Source organism: Oreochromis niloticus, linkage group LG20 (genome assembly GCF_001858045.2).
Source record: "Oreochromis niloticus isolate F11D_XX linkage group LG20, O_niloticus_UMD_NMBU, whole genome shotgun sequence".
NCBI lineage: Eukaryota > Metazoa > Chordata > Actinopteri > Cichliformes > Cichlidae > Oreochromis > Oreochromis niloticus.
In genome coordinates, this window is record NC_031984.2 from 27,538,423 (window position 1) to 27,559,644 (window position 21,222).

At 42.4% G+C, this 21,222-nt stretch overlaps 2 protein-coding genes and 1 long non-coding RNA gene across 6 annotated transcripts; all 3 read left to right on the forward strand.

The window, feature by feature from the left end:
* Window positions 1–4,480: 4,480 nt before the first annotated feature.
* Window positions 4,481–6,747, forward strand: LOC102079109 (filamin-A). Of its 4 annotated transcripts, XR_002057787.2 has the most exons (5): window positions 4,481–4,637; window positions 4,791–4,844; window positions 5,748–5,865; window positions 5,975–6,062; window positions 6,697–6,747. XR_002057787.2 is itself a non-coding variant. In XM_019350179.2 (4 exons), the coding sequence occupies exons 1-4, from the start codon at window positions 5,102–5,104 to the stop codon at window positions 6,719–6,721; spliced, it is 237 nt and encodes a 78-aa protein (XP_019205724.1). In that variant the 5' UTR covers window positions 5,066–5,101; the 3' UTR covers window positions 6,722–6,747. The 4 variants fall into 4 exon arrangements, 2 of the variants coding, with proteins under 2 accessions (XP_019205724.1, XP_019205723.1); XR_002057788.2 differs by lacking the exons at window positions 4,481–4,637; window positions 4,791–4,844 and adding an exon at window positions 4,895–4,936; XM_019350179.2 differs by lacking the exons at window positions 4,481–4,637; window positions 4,791–4,844 and adding an exon at window positions 5,066–5,107.
* Window positions 6,748–6,806: 59 nt separating this feature from the next.
* Window positions 6,807–7,837, forward strand: LOC112843344 (uncharacterized). Its single transcript, XR_003215647.1, has 3 exons — window positions 6,807–6,867; window positions 7,032–7,180; window positions 7,500–7,837. It is a non-coding gene; the product is annotated as an uncharacterized LOC112843344 (long non-coding RNA).
* A 9,056-nt stretch (window positions 7,838–16,893) lies between these two features.
* LOC112843340 (uncharacterized) lies at window positions 16,894–20,610 on the forward strand. Its single transcript, XM_025901932.1, has one exon. The coding sequence runs from the start codon at window positions 16,896–16,898 to the stop codon at window positions 20,232–20,234; it is 3,339 nt and encodes a 1,112-aa protein (XP_025757717.1). The 5' UTR covers window positions 16,894–16,895; the 3' UTR covers window positions 20,235–20,610.
* The last annotated feature ends 612 nt before the right edge of the window (window positions 20,611–21,222 follow it).

Genomic DNA, 21,222 nt, shown 5'->3' on the forward strand with positions numbered 1-21,222 from the left:
CTGCTCTGGCCCCTGGAAGACAATTGACTATGGTTGCTGCTGTCTTCACGTGTCTCAGAAAAGAATCACCAATTACCAGAGTTTGATCCCTGGCGGGTGTGTCGCTGAGTGGGGAAAACAGTTAGACACATGAACAGGTTGGTGGCGCATCAGGGCTTCTGCTTCCTCCTGACCGTCACCCAGCCATCATGTTTTCCCGTCTGCTCAGGATTACCTGCTGGGAGACAGTTAGCAGGGCCTACGCCACCTTCCACTGCTCCGGCTACAGGGGCCTGACCAGCTACGGGTTTTCAAGGGTGGGATTTCCAGTGTCCAATTCAGCAATCCAGGCCTCCAGAGCTGCAGAAAGGCTACATTTATTACAAGTATCATTACTGCTCATTAAAAAAAGAAAGAAGCAGAACTGCTTCTCCAGAGTCAGAGGAGTCTTCCACAATAATTGGGTTTGACATATCAGGTTAAATAAAGACTGCTGAGGAGGAAGCATGGCTTGGGCCCATCTCAGAGCTCACCCTCGCAGCAGGATAACCATGAATGCAATTTTTGCACAGTCTGAGGAACAAATTCTCCTCTGTTGATGAAACACTGTATGAGGAAACCTCTGTTCTTTTCACTGGTAAAAACTTCAGGTGTAGGAAGAGGCCTCTCCAGAGGTACAACCTCCCTGAGCTGTGCTGCTGACCATGTCCATCGTTTTATGACCACAGTATACTCATCTTATAACGGATGTCAATCCAGCAGATTATCTTTGGTATGTGGTGGATCAGGAGATTTGCAACATGGATGCAAAGCCGACAAATCTGAAGCAACTGTGTGATGCTATCATGTCAATGTGAAACTAAATCTGCGAGGAATCTTTCCAGGTCTTTGTTGAATCTGTGCCACAAAGAATTAAGGCAGTTCTGAAGGTGAAAGAAGGTCCAAAACAGTACTGGCAAGGTGTAACTAATGAAGTGGCCAGTGACTGTATTTAGTGTCTAGATGTTTTTTTTCAGTATTTTATTCACTTAATAGCAGGACAGAATACCACATGACTGTGGCCTTGTGTTATACCCTCTCTGCTGCAGTGATGCTGCAGACAAACACAAACATGATCAGACATTTAAGAAGAGCCTCTTAAAGATGAAGGTCTGTGTCTCTTAAACACATAATCCAGTTAAATCTAATTTATGCTCGTTAATGCCCCTCAAACTGTAACTTAAAGTAATAGATTGGTTACTGATTAATTACAGAAGTACGTTTGTGAGCATAAAGATGTAAGCCTTGGACCATCGGGATGAAATGTGGTTGGGAAACTTAACAAGCATTGACAAAGCTTCATCAGTAGCTCGAGCAAGAGCTCAAAACCTTCGATCACCACGGGTGGTTAGCAGACTGTGGTTGCACCATGCAGCCTAACAACATGCAGTAAATTGCAGGTTAAAGCAGTCTGCTTACACATTGTTAAACGAGGGAAGGGAACTAATGTGGCTGTCACATTACCCTTTTGTCCCATTTCATCCCAGGATTTGATTAAATTGCTGCTCACTTTCTACAGTACTTAAAACTGATCAGTAGGACCTGAAACTGCAAACATTCAAACATTCAGGCCAAGTAAGAATCGGTTGTTGAACGTATTAATCTTCTACAATAAGCAAATGAATAAATAAACAGGAGAAAGCTACAGTACTGCAGAGTCATGCAAGTTTTTGACAGGGAGGTTAAACTCGTGCAAATTAGCTTCACCCAGGCTCATGAAAACACTGATAGCAGATCATTTGTGTCAGTGTGTCAGGATGGTTTATATTTGAGCTTCTTGTTCACACAGAACAATTTTTCTTCATTTTTTAACGATTACCAAAGTCTGTGAATCCCCAAATTGTTCAGTTGTTCTTTTTGCTCCCCATGAGGTCACTTTCACCATGTGACAAACACAACACCCCACTGTACACACTCGGGCCACCAGCAACTTTCTACATCCTCAATAAAAAGCTGACAGGTTGCAATGATGTTCTGAATAACTTATTAAGAAAACAACTAAATGCACAGAAAATATTATGAAAACTGGTTTATTTTATATCTCCTAGTTTGAAATGAAGCAATAAAAACATGTATAAAACATCACAAACTGCAATATTGTACAAATGCTTACGTCCTGCTGATGCAATGGAGACATCTTCCAGTGACAGGCTTCATCCGTGTGTGTGTGAGGAGGCTCCTAAACCCACCGACACAGAAGTGCATGTTCACAACTCCCTCTGTGCAGGCGGGGTCAGGACCCCCCTCACCCTGGGGGAGGAGGGGTGGTGCTGTGGCCAGTCAGGTATGAAGTGCTGAGAGTGGATCGTTGGTCCTCTGTGCAGCTCTGTCCACTCTCAGCTTCCCTGCAAAGCAATAACACACGAAAGACATCATTTTAACACAAAACAGCATTTCCATTGTTGGTAGCTGCAGCATGCTGTTAAAATGCAATTTTAAACTCAACATATACACACAATAACTATAAATAAACTTAAACCTACAGTACTGTAGGTGATGATGATCTGAAACATGTAAGTGTGATAAATATGCAAAACACTAGGAAACCAGGAAGGGGGCAAACACCTTTTCACATCACTGTAGACGTGATTACAGAATACCTTTTACATCCTGGATTACAATAGGATATCCATCAACGGCAGATACTGGTCTCCATGACACACAGATACTGGAGTGGTCTGAGAGAAAGGAATCTGTGTCTCTGGACCAAAATGACTGTACGTGTAGTGCTGTAGAAACAATACTGCCCACAAACCTTGATGTTTCTATATGTGGAAACCTTCAAGTATGCATATCCTCCTGTAAGGGTAAAGTAATGGGACATTTGCACTTTTTGCATGTAAGCCTGTCGGTCTTAACTGGAAGTTGCACTTGAGCTGTCTTGGCATCTTTCCCTTGTTTGACTCACCACTTTTGCCCTGAGCTGAACCGCTGCCTCCTTCTCTGTTGTGGTACTCAGCGGTGACCAAGATGCTGTAACGTGCATCTGGCTGCAGTGACTCCAGCATCACCTGCTTCTCTCCACCAGGGACCAGCACCTGCAGACAACAAACAACACTATCATCCCAACACAGTCAGAACTCATTTCAAGTTTTGGGACTTATGGAATTTCTGGAATTCTGACACATGACAGCCGGCTGAAGCCCAGAAGAGGTGAAGATGTGATGACTACGACCCACTCGCAGTGTGATCCTGGCTATCAGCTCCAGTCAATGCTGTGTAGGACACGTGATACTGGAGGACATGAGCATTGGGAGGTACCCAACTGATCACCATGCTGACGGCAGTCTCATCAGAAACCATGAGGCTGGTTGGGCCTCCACCAGAGCCTGCAGCAACATCATAGAAGAGATAAAGTACCACAGCTAACGACACTTAACACTCACTTTGCTCCTTTATAGGAGGAAATTATTTTGGCAGCAGAGCAAAGTGTTTTTTTAGAAAATAAATGTCAAGTATAACAGAGAATTTGATACTTTGATTTGATACTTTAACCTCACTACATTTATTTCATAGCTCGGAGTTCTAGTTACTCAAAGATGAGAATTGAGATGTGAAATTTAACCTTTAAGTGACTAGTACTTTCAGAACTGCCATCAATTACACAATGAAGTTCATTGACGTACAGGTTATTGTATTAGTAATGCTATATTGTACATAGAGACAGAATATGACATGAAGGGCTACTGACCACAGAAAAGTCAAAGGTAACTGGGCCTATAGCCTAACGGGAGAGAAACAAGCTTTCTGCGATTCTATCTGTGTTTTTGTCTCATTACTGTCATATATGTCCTATCATTAAAACACTGGCTTCTAACAACTAACAGTGTCTCGAAAATAATTGAATAAATTAAGAAATAATATGGCTGCATGACTCAAATGCACGACTTGTAACTTGTGTATTTTTTAGGCTGAACACTGCTGCTAATGTGACTTCGGTAAATGGTTTCAGGCTCTCCCCTCCTGAGTTTGGTTTTTTTTGTTTGTTTGTTTTTTAAAATCTTGTGAATAAAATGTATACAAATGTGTGTGATTAATCACAATGTGTTAGTGTGTAATCACCCTGAGACATGCATGCCTGTCTGCTAGATCTTAGATCAGATCTAAAGCCATTTGTGATTTGGAGATGCAGGCTGCAGATTGTGTCCAGATTATCCCAGCTCTGGTCACTAAACATCCAGTCTTCACTTATCAAATGTGTAAAATTCAAGACTGGTCCCAACAAGGCAAAAACTGCATAGCCACACAAGTCCCAGCGTTTCCCACAGCAGCAGCAGCAGCAGCAGTGAAAAGAAAGTGGATAAAGGATGAATGAGTCTGTGCTTATCGGGTCTCCGGTCTCCCCCAAGCTGGCGTTGTTGTTGGTAGCCATGACAACGGAGATAGTCCCAGCTTTGTAAATAAAGGCCCCAACACCCACAAAAAAAGAAAAACAGAAAAGGCAAAAAAAGGGTCGGGATTCCCGGCGCAGACCGGGAATCCCCCTAGCAGACCGAAGCTCTAGACAGGACTCGGCATGAGTGAGACTCGAACCATCGCCCGTCTGTACTTCAAGGTGCCAGGGGCCGGCGACAAGTGCTCTGCGCCACCTGCCAGGCCGTGGAATTAGTGCAAATGTGGTATATTTGACTTCTCTGAACACGAATTATTTTTGAAAAGGAAAAATAATAATTTTAATGTGAGGCAAAACATGTATGGTGCTCGGTAAAGATGACACGCCGACTCACTTCTTCTTTTTTTGTTTTTTTAAATTTTTTTTTTGTTTGAGAAAGTTTGTTTTCATCTTAAACCATTGTCAGTGACGTCATTCTACGCGACTACCACAGGTAAGGAAATGCCTGAATCTGTAGATCTTTTTCTTTTCTTTTTGTTGTGTAAAACACAAAAATCCCGAAACAGTCAGCTCACAAAGTTGCAGGTTGGTGGCAATTTGGCAGAACAGCCAATGACTTAAATCATTTAGGTGCATATATCTTGCCACAAGACATGTGCGCTAAGCTAGCTAGTTTCTGTTAGCGAATCAAGTTCAAGCTCCTCACATATCATCATCCAGGGTACAGTCATATGCTGATGAGGAGATCCCATGCAGGTAACATCAAGGCAGTGTAACAAGTTAAATATGCACTAATTTTAAGCTATTTCCTAATATCTAACCATTATGATAAATGTTTGCCTGCAACTGACACAGCCAACACAGATGTCATTGAAAAAAACAAAAGCCTGTGATAACATGTTTTTGTTTTTCTAGAATAGAAGAAGCACATTTTAAAAAGCCAGTAGGAATAAATCTTTGTTGTTCCTGCATGATTAGAATGAAGTAACAACAAGTCTGGCTGGAATAAGAAGTGGTAATCTGTGTACTGTGCTAGTGATCTGCATAATTCACCTTAGATGGTCATCTGTTTGGATGGCTGAAGTGGGCTAACGACACAGCTAATTTCATCAGGCTGCTAATGAAACATCTAAAATGATAGATGGTTAACTACACAACGGAAGCAAGAGCATTACAATCACTTGATTTAATGAAAGATTTTCCCCCAAACTTTTGATCCAAATGAGCAAAGTACTGCAACCATCTGAACCTTCTAGGTGTTACATGTTACAGTGTTGCACTCTGGCCAGCTTTAAAAATGGAAAAGTCTTTGTGTGGTTTACTGGGTTCTGTAAATGAGGCTCCTTTCATTTGTGAGCGTGTTGTTCTTCTCTTCCCTTTTGTCCACCCTTACAAGGTGAAGGTGCTGCCCACCCATGATGCCAGCAAGGTGCGTGCAAGTGGATCCGGCCTTAAAACCACTGGAGTGCCCAGCTCTCTGCCAGTGAAGTTCAACATTGATGGCAAAGATGCAGGTGAGGGACTGCTGGCAGTGCAGATCACTGTGAGCGCATGAACGTGGACCACACAATAATGTAACCAAAGTGTTGATATTTAGGTAACAGTTTTTGTTTTCTCCTGAAGGACCCAGACGGGAAGCCCAAGAAGCAAATATCTGTGACAACCATGATGGGACCTACCTGGTGTCTTATGTGCCAGACATGACTGACAGGTACACCACACTCATTAAGTACGGAGGAGACGAGATCCCTTATTCACCCTACTGAATCAGGGCTCTGCCCACCCGAGATGCCAGCAAGTGCACTGTCACTGAATGTTGCGCACAGCTGCTCTTTTCTGCTCCGCGCTGCACGCGCTCATGAAGGCACTGGGTAAGATTTCAAGAGTGATGTCAGCTTGAGTCTCACATATGCTGGGAGTCAAAGAGGACAAAGAAGAAAATGTGACTCATTGCATGCACTGCCACAATTTTTATGTTGCTTAACTTTATGTTTTCTGCAGTGCCTTTCAAAATTTCTCTCAACGAGTACGTTTCAGGATATATAACTTCACTCGTTATCAAATTATCAGTATCTTTGGAAACATTTAATACGTCGTGATGGTTTAAATGCTGAGTCGTTTTCTGTTGTAGAATTGATATTCATAATAATATTTATACAGCGGCACTATAGGTGTTTGCAGTTTTTGCAGTTTTACAAGCCCTCACGGTAAAAATATGGAATTAAATGTCACTAATGGGGTCTTCTCAAAAAACATCAGCGTCTGTGTCACACTGATTTTGATGAACTGACTTATTTTATTGTAATCAAACCTGTTTTGATATTGTTGTCTTGTTTTTCCTTTAGCGAGGTGGTTTCCTTCCAATTGTAGCAGGACCAGTACGTCTGCCAGCTCCAGATAGAGCTCCCGTGACCAGGAAGACCTCAGCATTCGCCAATTCCTGCTGAATTACCGCAAACAGAAAGAACTGACAGAGGGCATTGGAATAGAGGATGATTATAACACTGAAGACCGAGGTAATAGGTCTGTCTAAGGGCCAGTGGAATATAAGCTATAGGCTGTAGTGGTGATTATTTTAGATTCAGAGTGTAGAGGAGATGGATCATTGTAATTAAGAGTCATAGATTTCTGAACCTCACTGCTAAACTGGCGGTCTAACTGTACATGTGCTCCATTGCAGAGGTCCTTCCCCTTGAGTGTAAGGATGTGGAAGATATTGATAGTCCTGATGTGAAAGCAGAGCTTCCCTCCCACCTCAGCATCACTAAGGATGTTATGGAGCGCTGCATTCATCTGCTGTCTGATCCCAGCCTCAGGCTCCGACTGAAGGTAGTGTATCAGTAGTTTTATGTAGAGTCAACTGTTGGACTAGTAACAAAAATAATCATTCTTGTGAGGGTAGGACCGCCAGCGTTGGTACAATTCATCCTGTCAGAACTGTGTGGATGACTGTTCACTGGTGTAATGCTCATCAAGGAAAAACATTCAGTCTGGTCCAGGAGTGAAACAGAAATAAGTCTGTGCTGAAGTCGTGCCTGCTCAGGAGTTTGGGCTCTCAATGAAGACCTCAATAATTAGTTTCAGCTCACATATAATCAGGATCAAAACCGAGATAATTGTTAGGTGTGTTGTGCGTCTTTGTCTTTAGGTACTGGACGTGCTGGAGTTGTGCCTTCAGGTGCTGAGTGAGAGGGAAAACGAACTGCTGCCTATGGCTCATCGCTGCTGGCCAGCACTCCTGCAGAGACTCACAGCCGATGACCCATGAGCAGTCCTCAGAGCCTTCAGGGTAAGTAAAACAAACCTCTCTTTTCATTACGTGAGTCAAAAGTATTCAAGTCGTCTTTAGTTTTAAACTCTTAGTAGTGAAAGAATGAAAGATGGTGCCCAACAACAGGCTTATTTCATTCAGAAATAGTTCTATTATTTTCTTCTTTGGGTTGTAATGTGAAGACTCTTTAAACTAACATTTCTTCTATCAGCACAGAAAAATCACTGTGGATGCCTTCTTAGAGGCTGCTTTTCAAACTGTCTCAGAGAATCACAAAGTAGGACTTTGGGATAAATGAAGCTGATAGTGTTTTGTGATCTTTGGTGCAAGTGTCAGCTGATTCAACTTGTGGGTGTAAATTAGGCTACTGGTCAGCTCCTGTCATCAGCTGGAATATTTTTAAATTTGTTATTCATATTTTTATTGATGAACTGACAAATACAGACACGTTAAGTCTGTAAACAGCCATTTATTCACTCAGAGCTGCTGCTGGGAAATTGTTTCATCAGCTTTTGGATATATACGAGTTTTGTAAATACTACAATTCATCCATGAGTACACAACGGGAAGGTTTTATTGAATTTTGACAGCTTGCTGCTTTTGTACAGGGAGTGCAGAATTATTAGGCAAATGAGTATTTTGTCCACATCATCCTCTTCATGCATGTTGTCTTACTCCAAGCTGTATAGGCTCGAAAGCCTACTACCAATTAAGCATATTAGGTGATGTGCATCTCTGTAATGAGAAGGGGTGTGGTCTAATGACATCAACACCCTATATCAGGTGTGCATAATTATTAGGCAACTTCCTTTCCTTTGGCAAAATGGGTCAAAAGAAGGACTTGACAGGCTCAGAAAAGTCAAAAATAGTGAGATGTCTTGCAGAGGGATGCAGCAGTCTTAAAATTGCAAAGCTTCTGAAGCGTGATCATCGAACAATCAAGCGTTTCATTCAAAATAGTCAACAGGGTGGCAAGAAGCGTGTGGAAAAACCAAGGCACAAAATAACTGCCCATGAACTGAGAAAAGTCAAGCGTGCAGCTGCCAAGATGCTACTTGCCACCAGTTTGGCCATATTTCAGAGCTGCAACATCACTGGAGTGCCCAAAAGCACAAGGTGTGCAATACTCAGAGACATGGCCAAGGTAAGAAAGGCTGAAAGACGACCACCACTGAACAAGACACACAAGCTGAAACGTCAAGACTGGGCCAAGAAATATCTCAAGACTGATTTTTCTAAGGTTTTATGGACTGATGAAATGAGAGTGAGTCTTGATGGGCCAGATGGATGGGCCCGTGGCTGGATTGGTAAAGGGCAGAGAGCTCCAGTCCGACTCAGACGCCAGCAAGGTGGAGGTGGAGTACTGGTTTGGGCTGGTATCATCAAACATGAGCTTGTGGGGCCTTTTCGGGTTGAGGATGGAGTCAAGCTCAACTCCCAGTCCTACTGCCAGTTTCTGGAAGACACCTTCTTCAAGCAGTGGTACAGGAAGAAGTCTGCATCCTTCAAGAAAAACATGATTTTCATGCAGGACAATGCTCCATCACACGCGTCCAAGTACTCCACAGCGTGGCTGGCAAGAAAGGGTATAAAAGAAGAAAAACTAATGACATGGCCTCCTTGTTCACCTGATCTGAACCCCATTGAGAACCTGTGGTCCATCATCAAATGTGAGATTTACAAGGAGGGAAAACAGTACACCTCTCTGAACAGTGTGTGGGAGGCTGTGGTTGCTGCTGCACGCAATGTTGATGGTGAACAGATCAAAACACTGACAGAATCCATGGATGGCAGGCTTTTGAGTGTCCTTGCAAAGAAAGGTGGCTATATTGGTCGCTGATTTGTTTTTGTTTTGTTTTTGAATGTCAGAAATGTAGATTTGTGAATGTGGAGATGTTATATTGGTTTCACTGGTAAAAATAAATAATTGAAATGGGTATATATTTGTTTTTCGTTAAGTTGCCTAATAATTATGCACAGTAATAGTCACCTGCACACACAGATATCCCCTAAAATAGCTCAAACTAAAAACAAACTAAAAACTACTTCCAAAAACATTCAGCTTTGATATTAATGAGTTTTTTGGGTTCATTGAGAACATGCTTGTTGTTCAATAATAAAATTATTCCTCAAAAATACAACTTGCCTAATAATTCTGCACTCCCTGTATTAAAATGGTGGCTTTTCATTGGTGTTAACTTTAGACATCACATTTATAAGGCTCTTTAAAAACGTCATTTATTAAACTTTTCTCTTACCTGAAATAAACAGGCTGTCTTGATTCAATGCAGATTATCACAAATTTCACACAGTGTATCAATATTCTATGTGTTTCTTTTATGAGCTGTATCTTAACCATGTAGCTATCGAAACTGTGTTTTAATGACATCGCAGGTACAAATAACAACAAAAATCATCATATTTGGCAAATGTTTTATTATGAAAGACAACAAAATTGAAATAAAAAAGTTGAAAAGCTCAACATAAGAAAACGCTGGGAAACAAACAAACAAACAAAAAACTTCACTTTATACTTTCCATATTTATTGATTGATCTGGAACGAGTCCTTTGTCTCCCAGGAAACTCTTCACCACTGAAAACAGAATGGGGAAAAATGAAGTTCCCCTCAAAGACAGAACATAACAAAACATGTCTTTTAATTTCTCCCACAGTCAAAGCACATGCCTGCTTGCTTGATGATTCATCTGGAAAATGGATGTGAGGTAGAGAAAATGCCCAGAGTGTATAGAATAAATGTGATTACATTTGATCTGTACTCTAATACTCTCTATCTCTATGTATATGCGTATTACATCTATATTTCCCAAACATATCCCATATTTGTCAAATATCACAAGTTTCTTTTCCAATACGGGATTAAAGAGAATGTGGTAAGCAGATACACATACCATACTCAACTACAGTTTCAGCTTTACCCTACGAAGAAAAAAAAGTCAATATATAGGATTATTTCATTGTTTCTGATGAATGGAGAGATGGAGATTGGTTTAAAGTTGTCACTGTTTCTCTTTTAGCATATTTCTTCTGTAGAAACTGTCTGATGTTTTATTCTAAAATGCATAACTGATAAAAGGTATGTCGCTGACAAACAGACAACACAAAAGGAAGCTTGTTGGCAGTTTTCATTCTAAGTATTTTGTTAAAGCGCTCGAACCTTTCTGACTCTTTCTTCTTTTACACTCCTGATTGGGAAAGTCTCTAGAGAGCTGTGGTAGGAGCACTCTGTGAAAAAACATCTGTCCCATTTTATGGAAAAGGAGCAAAATATATTTACCACACACAAATGGCTTGGGAAATTTGGACAGTAAGGCAGAAGGCAAAGGCAGCCTGTCACAACACGCTCCATCAGGAGATGGACCCAGAAAAGGAGGATGCTCTGAGAGACTGCTATGACACCACAGACTGGGATGTGCTTCTGAGCCCACATGGTGAGGACAGAGGGGGCGACGCACTGTCTGACAGATTATCTCCACTTTTGTGTGGACGCGGTCACCCCTGCTAAGACGGTACGGTGTAATCCTAATGACAAACCGTGGGTAACACAGGAAGACAAAGCTGTCCTCAACACGAAGAAGAAGGCCGTCAGGAGCAAAGTGATAGAGGAGATGATAACAGCACAGTAGGAAGTGAAACGCTGCCTGAGAGAAGCAAAAAACTCCTATAGGAGGAAGATGGAGCAGAAGTTGGAGAGGAACAATATGAGGGAGGCCTGGGATGGTGTGAAAATCATCACAGGCCACAACACCAAGAACAACACAGTGGGGGGGACTGTGGAGAAGGCAAACAAACTCAAACTCAAGCGGCTCTTTCTCAACCTCCTCCGACCACAGGCACAACATGCCCAGGACCCACTACAGTTCGGCTACAAGGCGGATGTTGGAGTGGAAGATGCTATTCTGTACCTCCTACACAGAGCCCACTCAAACCTGGACAAGGGAAAAGGCACGGTCAGGATCCCGTTTCTTGACTTTTCGAGTGCCTTTAATACAATCAGGCCCTGCCTGCTCCAGGGAAAGCTGAACAGGATGCAGGTGGACCCCTGCCTGGTTGCTTGGATTTCCAACTACCTCACTGACAGACCACAGTACGTCAGGCTGAAGGACGTCACGTCTGACACTGTGGTCAGCAGCACAGGAGCACCACAGGGAACTGTGCTGTCCCCTCTTCGCTTCACCCTGTAAACCTCTGACGTCTGCTACAACTCTGAATCTCAGAAGTTTGTGGACGACACAGTCATCATGGGGTGTATCTAGGATGATCAGGAAGAGGAGTACAGGAGTCTGGTGAGAAACTTTGTTACATGGAGTCACACAAACCACCTGCAACTCAAAACTTCAAAGACCAAGGAACTGGTTGTGGACTTCGGGAGGTCCAGACCAGGTCCACTGACAGTTCAGATAGAGAGAGAGGAGGTGGAGGTGGTCAACAAGTACCTCGGGCTGTGGGTGGACAACAAACTGGACTGGTCATGCAACACGCAGCACCTGTATAAAAAAGGCCAAAGCAGACTGTACTTCCTCAGGAGACTGAGGTCTTTCAACATCTGCAGGAAGCTCCTGAGGTTGCCGGAGTGCTATTCTATGCTGTGGTGTGCTGGGGAAGCAGCACAGCAAAGGAGGACTCATCCAGGCTGGAAAAACTAATCAGGAAGGCTGGCTCTGTGGTTGGCATGAAGCTGGACACTCTGGTGACAGTGGCAGAGAAGAGGACATTAAAGAAACTGCTGGACATTATGGACAATGCTGGGCATCCTCTGCATATGTTCATAAACAACCAGAGAAGTCTGCTCAGCGACCGGTTGGTCTTGGACCAACAGACTTAAAAACTCCTTTGTCCCACACGAGGGGAAACAGGAGGACAAAGGAGGGCAGGAACAACTAAGCTGTAGTGTTTTCTCACTGTGCAATAGACTTTAACTGTCTTCATCTCATTAATGAGTACATTTCACTATTATTCCTATTATATATTCTGTATTTATAAATGTGTATATGTGCTATATTTTTATGCTCGTACTCTCTCATTCCCCTTTACTTGATATTCTAACTCTGTAATATGCAACTCCTGTCAGTGTTCTGCTACTGGAAACTGAATTTCCCGGAGGAACCACCTGAGGGATTAATAAAGTTCTATCTAATCTACATCGAGAACAGAAAAAGAAAATCTGCTGCTTTGCAACAGCATTGTGTTAGAAGCATTTTTACTGGAGTGAATGCATTTTCCTGTACTTGGATCATCTGTTAACAGTACTTATATATTGCAATAAGACTGCAAAAAGCAAAGAGGACTGAATTCTATAGTATGTGGTCTGTGTATAAGGTGACACATGTATGCAGTTTCCTGCCATTAGTGTAATGTAAACTTGGAATCATCACATATCTACAGGTATTTGTACTGAATGAAATGAGCTGTGGTGATTAAAAGCATTAGCAAAAGCATACTTACTAGTGGCCTTTTCTTCTTAGGTCTGGATCTTGATGCCTCTGGGACTGAAGATCACAGCCAAGTCACCAGTTTCATAAACAATAAACAAACAAAAAGCAAGTAAACAAAACACTTGCAGAGATCGCACAACGTTTGTTTTCATCTTCATATGATAATGTTCCTTGAATCGAATCTACCATACACTACCATACACACTCTACTACAGTGTATCAAACTACCGTACTCTAAATACTTCCACAAACAATGACATACCCGTCTTTGTCTTTCTGTGGCTTTCACCAAAAACTCTCCCCCTGGTGGATCCTGTGTTGACGTATGTGATTTTAGGAGAAAAACAAAAACAAAATCATTTTAAATGGTTACATTAAATGTAATAATATTGTTGAAAGATTTTATTATGTTTATGTTTAGAAGGTTTAAGGTTTTCTAGATGTGTTTGCTCTTTTTACTAGAGAAGTTACATTGTGCAAGCTCAGCAGGAAGTCTGCACCGTTGTATGTTATCTCTTCCTGCATGTTTCTGAGACGCAAACATGCTTGAGTATAAATAAAGGCTGACAACTGCTCCAGGGTGTGTGAGTCTCCTTCGAGCTCTCACCCGTGTGCACGTTAATTTGTAAAACCTGTCTGAGTGTCATTTATTCCAACCTGAGTTGCATTACAGGAAAACTCCTTTCATTTTTTGGTCCTCCGAGCCGGAGAGACATAACACTTTTGTGTGATCCCACGGGAAAACCTCATCGAGTCCTGACGTCGTGAGAAGCCCGCGCTGAAGTCTGTCGACAGCTCCTCTCTAGGTAGAGGATATAAAGACCAGAGACGTTGAAATTCGGGTTCTGGCCAGCGTTCTTAGAAGTGGTCCACGACGGTGGGGGTCGATGAGGCGGACCTGAGAGACCGGCAGTGAATCAGCAACCAGGTGAATATTGACACTCTGAGACACGTTGCGTAAAACCGTGTAAGCTCGCCCAGAGGGGCTGGTAGCATGTAAAAGCTCGCCTGAAGAAGGCTGGTAGCATTTTAAAATAAAGATAGAGCTCGTCTGGGACTGGTAGCTCCCCCGTAGTGGGTAAAGGTAGCGCGCGTATAAAGGTATTGTTTTGTTTTATTTTTGTGTTGGTGGAATAAGTTGATTTTACAGCACAATAAGGAGGCTGAACTATTCCACTAATTTGTTTACTGTTGGTCACCCAAGTACTGGTGAAAAGAGAAAAAGGTCGTGTTTCATCACGTAAAGGTGACACCGCTTTCAAGAATAGCTTGAAAGTAGAAGGCCGTGTCAACTACCTCTCTCGATTCTCGTGCCAGAGAAGGTGCCGCAGTTGTGTAGTTGTAAAGGATTAAAATGGGTAACGAAGCTTCAAAATTCACTGCTGATGAGCAGTGGTTAGAGAAAAAATGTCCAGGCGCCGGACAAGTTAGTGCATGTAGATGGAGAAATCCAAAGAAAACCTAAATGTCCCACGTGGGAGGGAAAATGTATAACTAAATTATAAGAAACCCTCCAAGCAGAAATAAATACTGAAAAGGATGCTAAAAAGAAAACAAAGCGTACACAAGAGTTGTAATGTTTTAAAGCATGGAAAGAGGAATGAAGTGGAATAAACAAAAGGTTAAATTAAATTAGAGCCTATCTAATGTATTCAAACTGATAATAGAAGGATAACAACCTGTAAACTGGTATTAACAATGAAACATAGTTGGCAGGACGACCGTGCCTAGAATGGATAGAATGCATGAAACCAGATAATTCACACAAAATATATCAAATAAAAAGAGAGATGCATAAGGCATATTATGGCTTAAATAAAGAGGATTGCATTACAAGAGGAAGAAAATGTGGCAAGAAAGAAAGCACTGGAAGAGAAGCGCAGACAAATAGAGCGCTTACAGACTGTTAAGAAGCTAAGTGCGGCAAAAGCACGGTTCCAAGTTTATGAACAAGATGCAAGCTCAGATGAGGAAATAACAGAGTTACTTCATAACCACGCAGCTCAGCAACATAGATCTCCAGGAGCTATAAGGAGTCCACGTGAGCATCCTGTGATACACCAAGCAGATAGTGTCACAGTCCTCGCTGAAGCAATAGCAGAGTCTATTAATGTAAGCCGTCTCCCAGCACCTGAACCGTCTGTCTTCATGGGAGACCCACTAAGATACAATGATTGGAAGATGTCATTTCAAACCCTAATAGGCAGGAAAAACATTCCAGTAAATGAAAGGGTCTATTACCTTCGTAAATATGTTGGTGGACCTGTAAAAAGGGCCATTGAAAGTTATTTCCTATTAGGAACGGATGCAGCTTACAACTCAGCATGGGATATCCTGGAAGAAAGATTTGGAAGCTCATTTGTGATAGCTAAAGCTTTCAAGGATAAGCTTGCAGCATGGCCCAAAATTGGACCCAAAGACAGTGTTGAGCTGAGGGATTTTTCAGACTTTCTTGGAGGCTGCCAGGTTGCAATGTCCCAGATTAAGAGTCTGGAAGTATTGAACGATTGTGATGAAAATCAAAAACTTCTAACAAAACTGCCAGATTGGCTGGTGGCCAGTTGGAATAGGAAGGTGATTGAAATAGAAGAAACGTGTAATGTGTTTCCTACTTTCAGTCAGTTTGTGGAATTCATCACAAAGGAAGCAAAAATAGCTTGCAATCCAGTAACCTCTCTTCATGCCCTGAAGTCCAATGATGTTGAAAAAATAAAGACAACAAAGACACGAAACATTGGTGCAAAGGTGTTTGTGAGCAACTCTGAAGAGAATGTAGAACGCAAGAGATGCACCTTTTGTGAAAAATGCAATCATGGTATTCAGACATGCTGGAAATTCAAGGAAAAACCAGTTGCAGAACGTGTTAAATTTGTCCAGACAAAGAAGTTGTGCTTTGGATGTTTACAACCAGGACATCATTCAAGGACCTGCAAAAGGAGGAGTGTTTGTGAAACATGTAAGGAAAAACACCCAACATGTTTACATGAAGATCGCGAAAGAGCAACCAGAAGAGAGAAAAGCAGTGATGAGCATGGGGAAAGTGTAAAAAACTCAAAATATGCTATGTCAACGGAAAGAACAGAGAGCAAACACACCCCTGAACCATCAAATGAAGCTACATCAAACAGAGTAGTGCAAGGCATGGACAGCATGTACGCCTCCACAGTTGTCCCAGTTTGGTTATCTGCATCAAGTAACCCAGAGAATGAAATTCTTGTATATGCACTACTTGACAACCAAAGTGACACCACATTCATTATGCAAGATAAAGCAGAAGCTCTGGACATGAAAGGGGAAGCTGTGCAGTTAAAACTCTCCACACTTTCATCCAGAAATACAATCATCCCAAGTCAAAGGTTAGTTGGACTGCAGGTGAGAGGTTTCTATTCATCAAAGAAGATTTCTCTCCCTGTAACCTATTCAAGAGAGTTCATCCCTGCCAATCTAAGTCACATTCCTACACCAAAAACTGCAAGAGCTTGGCCACACCTAGAGCATCTGGCTGAGGAGATTGCTCCATTGATTGAGTGTGATGTAGGACTTCTCATAGGATACAACTGTCCACAGGCTTTGCTACCCCGAGAGGTTGTCCCAGGTAAAGACAATGAGCCATTTGCTCAAAGGACAGATCTTGGATGGAGCATAGTTGGTTGTGTTAGCCCATGTGTCGACTATGGTGATGCTATAGGAAGCAGTCACAAGATTGTCATGAAGTCAGTGAAACCTCATCTCCAGACATCTAAGAAGCTCACAAATGAAGTGAAATACATATGTCGAACCCAAGTTAAGGAGTTCATTTCACCACCACATGTGCTGAGGATGCTTGAGTCTGACTTCAGTGAGAGAAGAGTGGAGGATGCTAATTTATCTCAGGAAGATTTACGTTTCCTAACCATAATGGAAGAAGGAATCAAAATTAAAGCAGATGGTCACTGTGAAATGCCGCTTCCCTTCAAGAAAGATCGACCAAATCTCCCAGACAATAAGGTATGTGCAGTTCACAGGCTTCGATGCTTGAAAGGAAGATTTGAAAAAGACAAACAATACCAAAGGGACTACACGACCTTTATGAGTGAAATCATAACAAATGGGGATGCAGAAAAGGTCCCAATAGGAGAAATTAACAACAGTCCTGTGTGGTACATTCCTCATCACGGGGTGTATCACCCACACAAGCCAGGAAAAATACGGGTTGTGTTCGACTGCTCAGCAAGATATGAAGGCGTGTCATTAAATGATTACCTTCTCACTGGACCAGAATTAACGAACAGCCTGATAGGTGTTCTCTGCCGCTTTCGCAAGGGACAAGTTGCTATAATGTGCGATATTGAGCGTATGTTCCATCAGTTTCACGTCAAAGCAGAGGACCAGGACTACTTGAGATTTCTCTGGTGGGACGATGGAAACTTCCAGGCTCAACCATCTGTCTATCGCATGCGAGTGCACCTATTTGGAGCTGCCTCTTCCCCTGGTTGTGCAAACTTTGGCTTGAAACATGTTGCTGCCCAAGGACATGGTCACTACAGTGAAACCACGATTCAGTTCATTGAACGGAACTTTTACGTGGATGATGGGCTCACAAGTGTCGCAACCAAGGAGGAAGCCATCAAGTTAGTAAAGGAAGCAAGGCAACTCTGCAGTGCTGGCAAACTGCGAATTCACAAATTCATTTCCAACAATCATGAAGTACTTGCATCCATTCCAGAGAGTGAACGTGCAGATTCAGTACGAAATCGTGACTTGGATCTTGGTGAGTCCCAAATTGAGAGAGCTCTGGGAATCAAATGGTGCATTGTTTCAGACCAGTTCCATTTTAGAGTGATTGTGGAAGAACGCCCACTTTCTAGAAGAGGAGTCTTATCAACTGTGGCATCCATCTATGACCCTCTTGGCTTTGTGGCACCATTTGTTCTGGTTGGAAAGCAAATACTCCAACAGATGTGTCAAGACAAGGTTGGATGGGATGAGCCACTGTCAGAAGAGCTCAAACCACGGTGGGAGTCTTGGCTGTTAGATTTAAAGAACCTGGCTGACATCAAAATTCAGCGCTGTTATCTCCCAGAAGGTTTTGAGAAAGTTGAAAGATATGAGCTGCATCATTTCTCAGATGCGAGTGTTAAAGGGTACGGTGAATGTTCTTACTTGAGAGCAATCAGTGTTTCAAACCAAGTCCACTGCTCTCTAGTTATTGGCAAAGCCAGGGTGACTCCTACAAAGGTCACAACAGTACCCAGGCTTGAGCTATCAGCAGCAGTTATTGCCGTGCGAACGAGTGACCTGCTTAAAAGGGAGTTGGAAGTTCAAGCCAAAGAATTCTTCTGGACAGATTCGAAGGTTGTTCTTGGATACATCAACAACGATGCTAGAAGGTTTCACATATTTGTGGCAAATCGCATTCAGCGTATCCAAGAAGGTTCCGATCCAGACCAATGGAGATATGTGACTTCTGAGAACAATCCTGCTGACCATGCATCACGGGGTCTCACAGCAAACGGACTAATTACTTCCAACTGGTTCAGCGGTCCAGATTTTCTCTGGCAGGATAAACTTCCTGCTGATGACATTAAGGTGGGAGAGTTGGGAGCTGAAGATCCAGAACTTCGTAAGACTGTTGTCCATAAGACACTGACCACAGAAGATTCGTTGCTCAATCATTTCTCAAGGTTCTCAAACTGGATAAGGCTAGTTAAAGCCATTGCACGACTCATGCGATGTGCCAAAGAGCTCAAGGGTCTGATGGGCAGAACAAACGAAGTCACCAGTCTTGAGGAGAGGAAGGAGGCAGAGTTTTTCATCATAGCTACTGTCCAAAACGAACTGTTTTCCGAAGAAATCAAAGATCTGAAATCGAAGGAGACAATAACAAGAGATCGTGCAAATAGGTTGCACAAACTGAATCCCTTCTTGGATGAAAAGGGTGTGCTAAGAGTGGGAGGTCGGCTGAAGCGTGCAGATTTACATCCACACATCAAACATCCAGCGATCCTGCCGAGCAAAACCCACATATCAAGGTTACTGATTGAACACTTCCATCAAAAGGTTCATCACCAGGGACGTGGGATGACTATGAATGAGCTGCGATCAAATGGCATTTGGCTATTGGGATGTAGTCACGCAGTGTCTTCCTACATCTACAAGTGTGTCAAATGTAGGAAATTCAGAAGGAATGCTGAAGTACAAAGAATGGCAGATTTACCGCATGAAAGAGTTGAAACATCGCCTCCCTTTTCCTATTGTGGAATGGACTGCTTTGGCCCGTTTTACGTTAAGGAAGGAAGAAAGGAACTTAAACGCTACGGTCTGCTATTCACATGTCTGTGCTCTCGTGCTGTGCATATAGAGCTTCTCGACGACATGACCAGTGATGCCTTTATTAATGCTCTTCGAACCTTTATCGCCATACGTGGAAGTGTCCGACAGCTTCGGTCAGATCAGGGCACCAACTTTGTTGGAGCAAGACGAGAGTTCTTGGAGTCTGCAAAGAAAATGGACCAAGAAAGCCTAAGACAACTAGGTTGTGAGTTTGTCATGAACCCAGCATCTGCCAGCCATATGGGTGGGGCCTGGGAAAGGCAGATCAGGACGATTAGAAGTGTTTTGACATCCATTCTGGATCATTCATCCAAAAGACTTGACACTTCATCCTTGCGTACCTACCTTTATGAAGTCATGGCGATCATAAATAGTAGGCCCTTAACAACACACCTGCTGAATGATCCCATTGGTCCACAGCCTCTTACGCCAAATCACATCCTGACCATGAAGTCTTCAGTGGTTTTACCACCACCTGGTGAGTTTGTGAAGGAAGACCTTTATCTTCGAAAAAGATGGCGCAAGGTGCAATACCTGGCCAATGAATTTTGGACCAGATGGAAAAGGGAATACTTGCTGAATCTTCAGCAGAGAGGAAAATGGTGCAAAACACAGAGAAATGCCAAGATCAATGACATTGTGATGCTGATGGATAATAGTCTACCCAGAAATGAGTGGAAGTTGGCCAAGGTAACCAAGGTGTACCCTAGTGAGGATGGAATCATTAGGAAACTCGAGCTGCTAATCAGTGATGCGACATTGGATGACCAAGGAAAAAGAGTTAATAAGCCAGTGTATCTTGAGAGACCCATCCACAAAACAGTTACCCTACTTGAAGCTGAATAGTTCAGAACTCCTGTCTTTGTAACTTGTGTTTGGCCCAAGAGACTATTTACACTTATTTTTTTCCTTTGCAATGAGGTTCAGTTGAAAATCAGCAGTGATTTGGTGGGAGTGTGGCTGCCGTCAGCAGCAGTCATGCAGTTTAAGATAATTTCATGGTTTAAGTTACAATAAATAAGTTAAAAATACTTTATTTTAATATATTAGATTTAATGTATACATCGTTGGGTTTAAAAATACACATTTAAATGGTTTACAGAATGTTTCCAGGGTGGAACCAATGTTCAGTCTGTTGTTTTGGGGTTGACAGTATTTTCAGTTGCACGCCACACTTGATAGAGGGCAGCATGCTTTCTTCTGTCACTCGGTGGTAGAGCTATGCAGACGCATGCAACGAAGTTTTCCAGCTGTGAAAAGAAGTGACACTGCAAGATGTGTTTTCATTAACCCCTGCAAGTTAATGCGGCCAATGAGGTATGCAATGTGTGTTTATGTCGTGATAGGGAAATAAGATGTTTGTTTGTAACTGAACTGTCGAGTTTATGGTGGTCACGTGTAATTTGTAAATGTAAAATTGTGAGTGTTTTATCTTGTTTAATAATGTGCTTTATTGTTTATTCTCTATGAGAACAATTTATTGTGGAAATTGATTATTCTATGTTGTTTGTATAGTTCTCACGGCATCGTTGGTGGCACCTGCGTGCAATAAATGCCAGTAAAAATCAAGAACGCCTTGTGTCCGTTTTTCAACTTGGAGGGAGTTACAGTGAGAACTCAGTCTGCTCGACATGAGGCGAGGAGACGAGGAGCTGTGCCTTTCATCCACTGAGCAAGAAGAAATTCATCGCACTCTAGCATCATACAGATAAGACTGTGCATACGCCAGTAACCTAAGCAGCAAGCAGTTGAAGTTTATGTGGATGATCCTTTAAGTGATACATTTAAACCAAGTTAAATGTTAAGAAGTGGATCAATTTTGTCAACTGCTTTA

What these genes read in the sequence shown, in the direction of transcription:
- LOC112843340 (XM_025901932.1), top strand. Translation starts at nt 16,896, where the DNA reads ATGCTTGAGTCTGACTTCAGTGAGAGAAGAGTGGAGGATGCTAATTTA.
- LOC102079109 (XM_019350178.2), top strand. An exon ending in CATTGATGGCAAAGATGCAG is followed by an intron (nt 5,866 to 5,974) that starts GTGAGGGACTGC and finishes TTTCTCCTGAAG; the next exon opens with GACCCAGACGGGAAGCCCAA.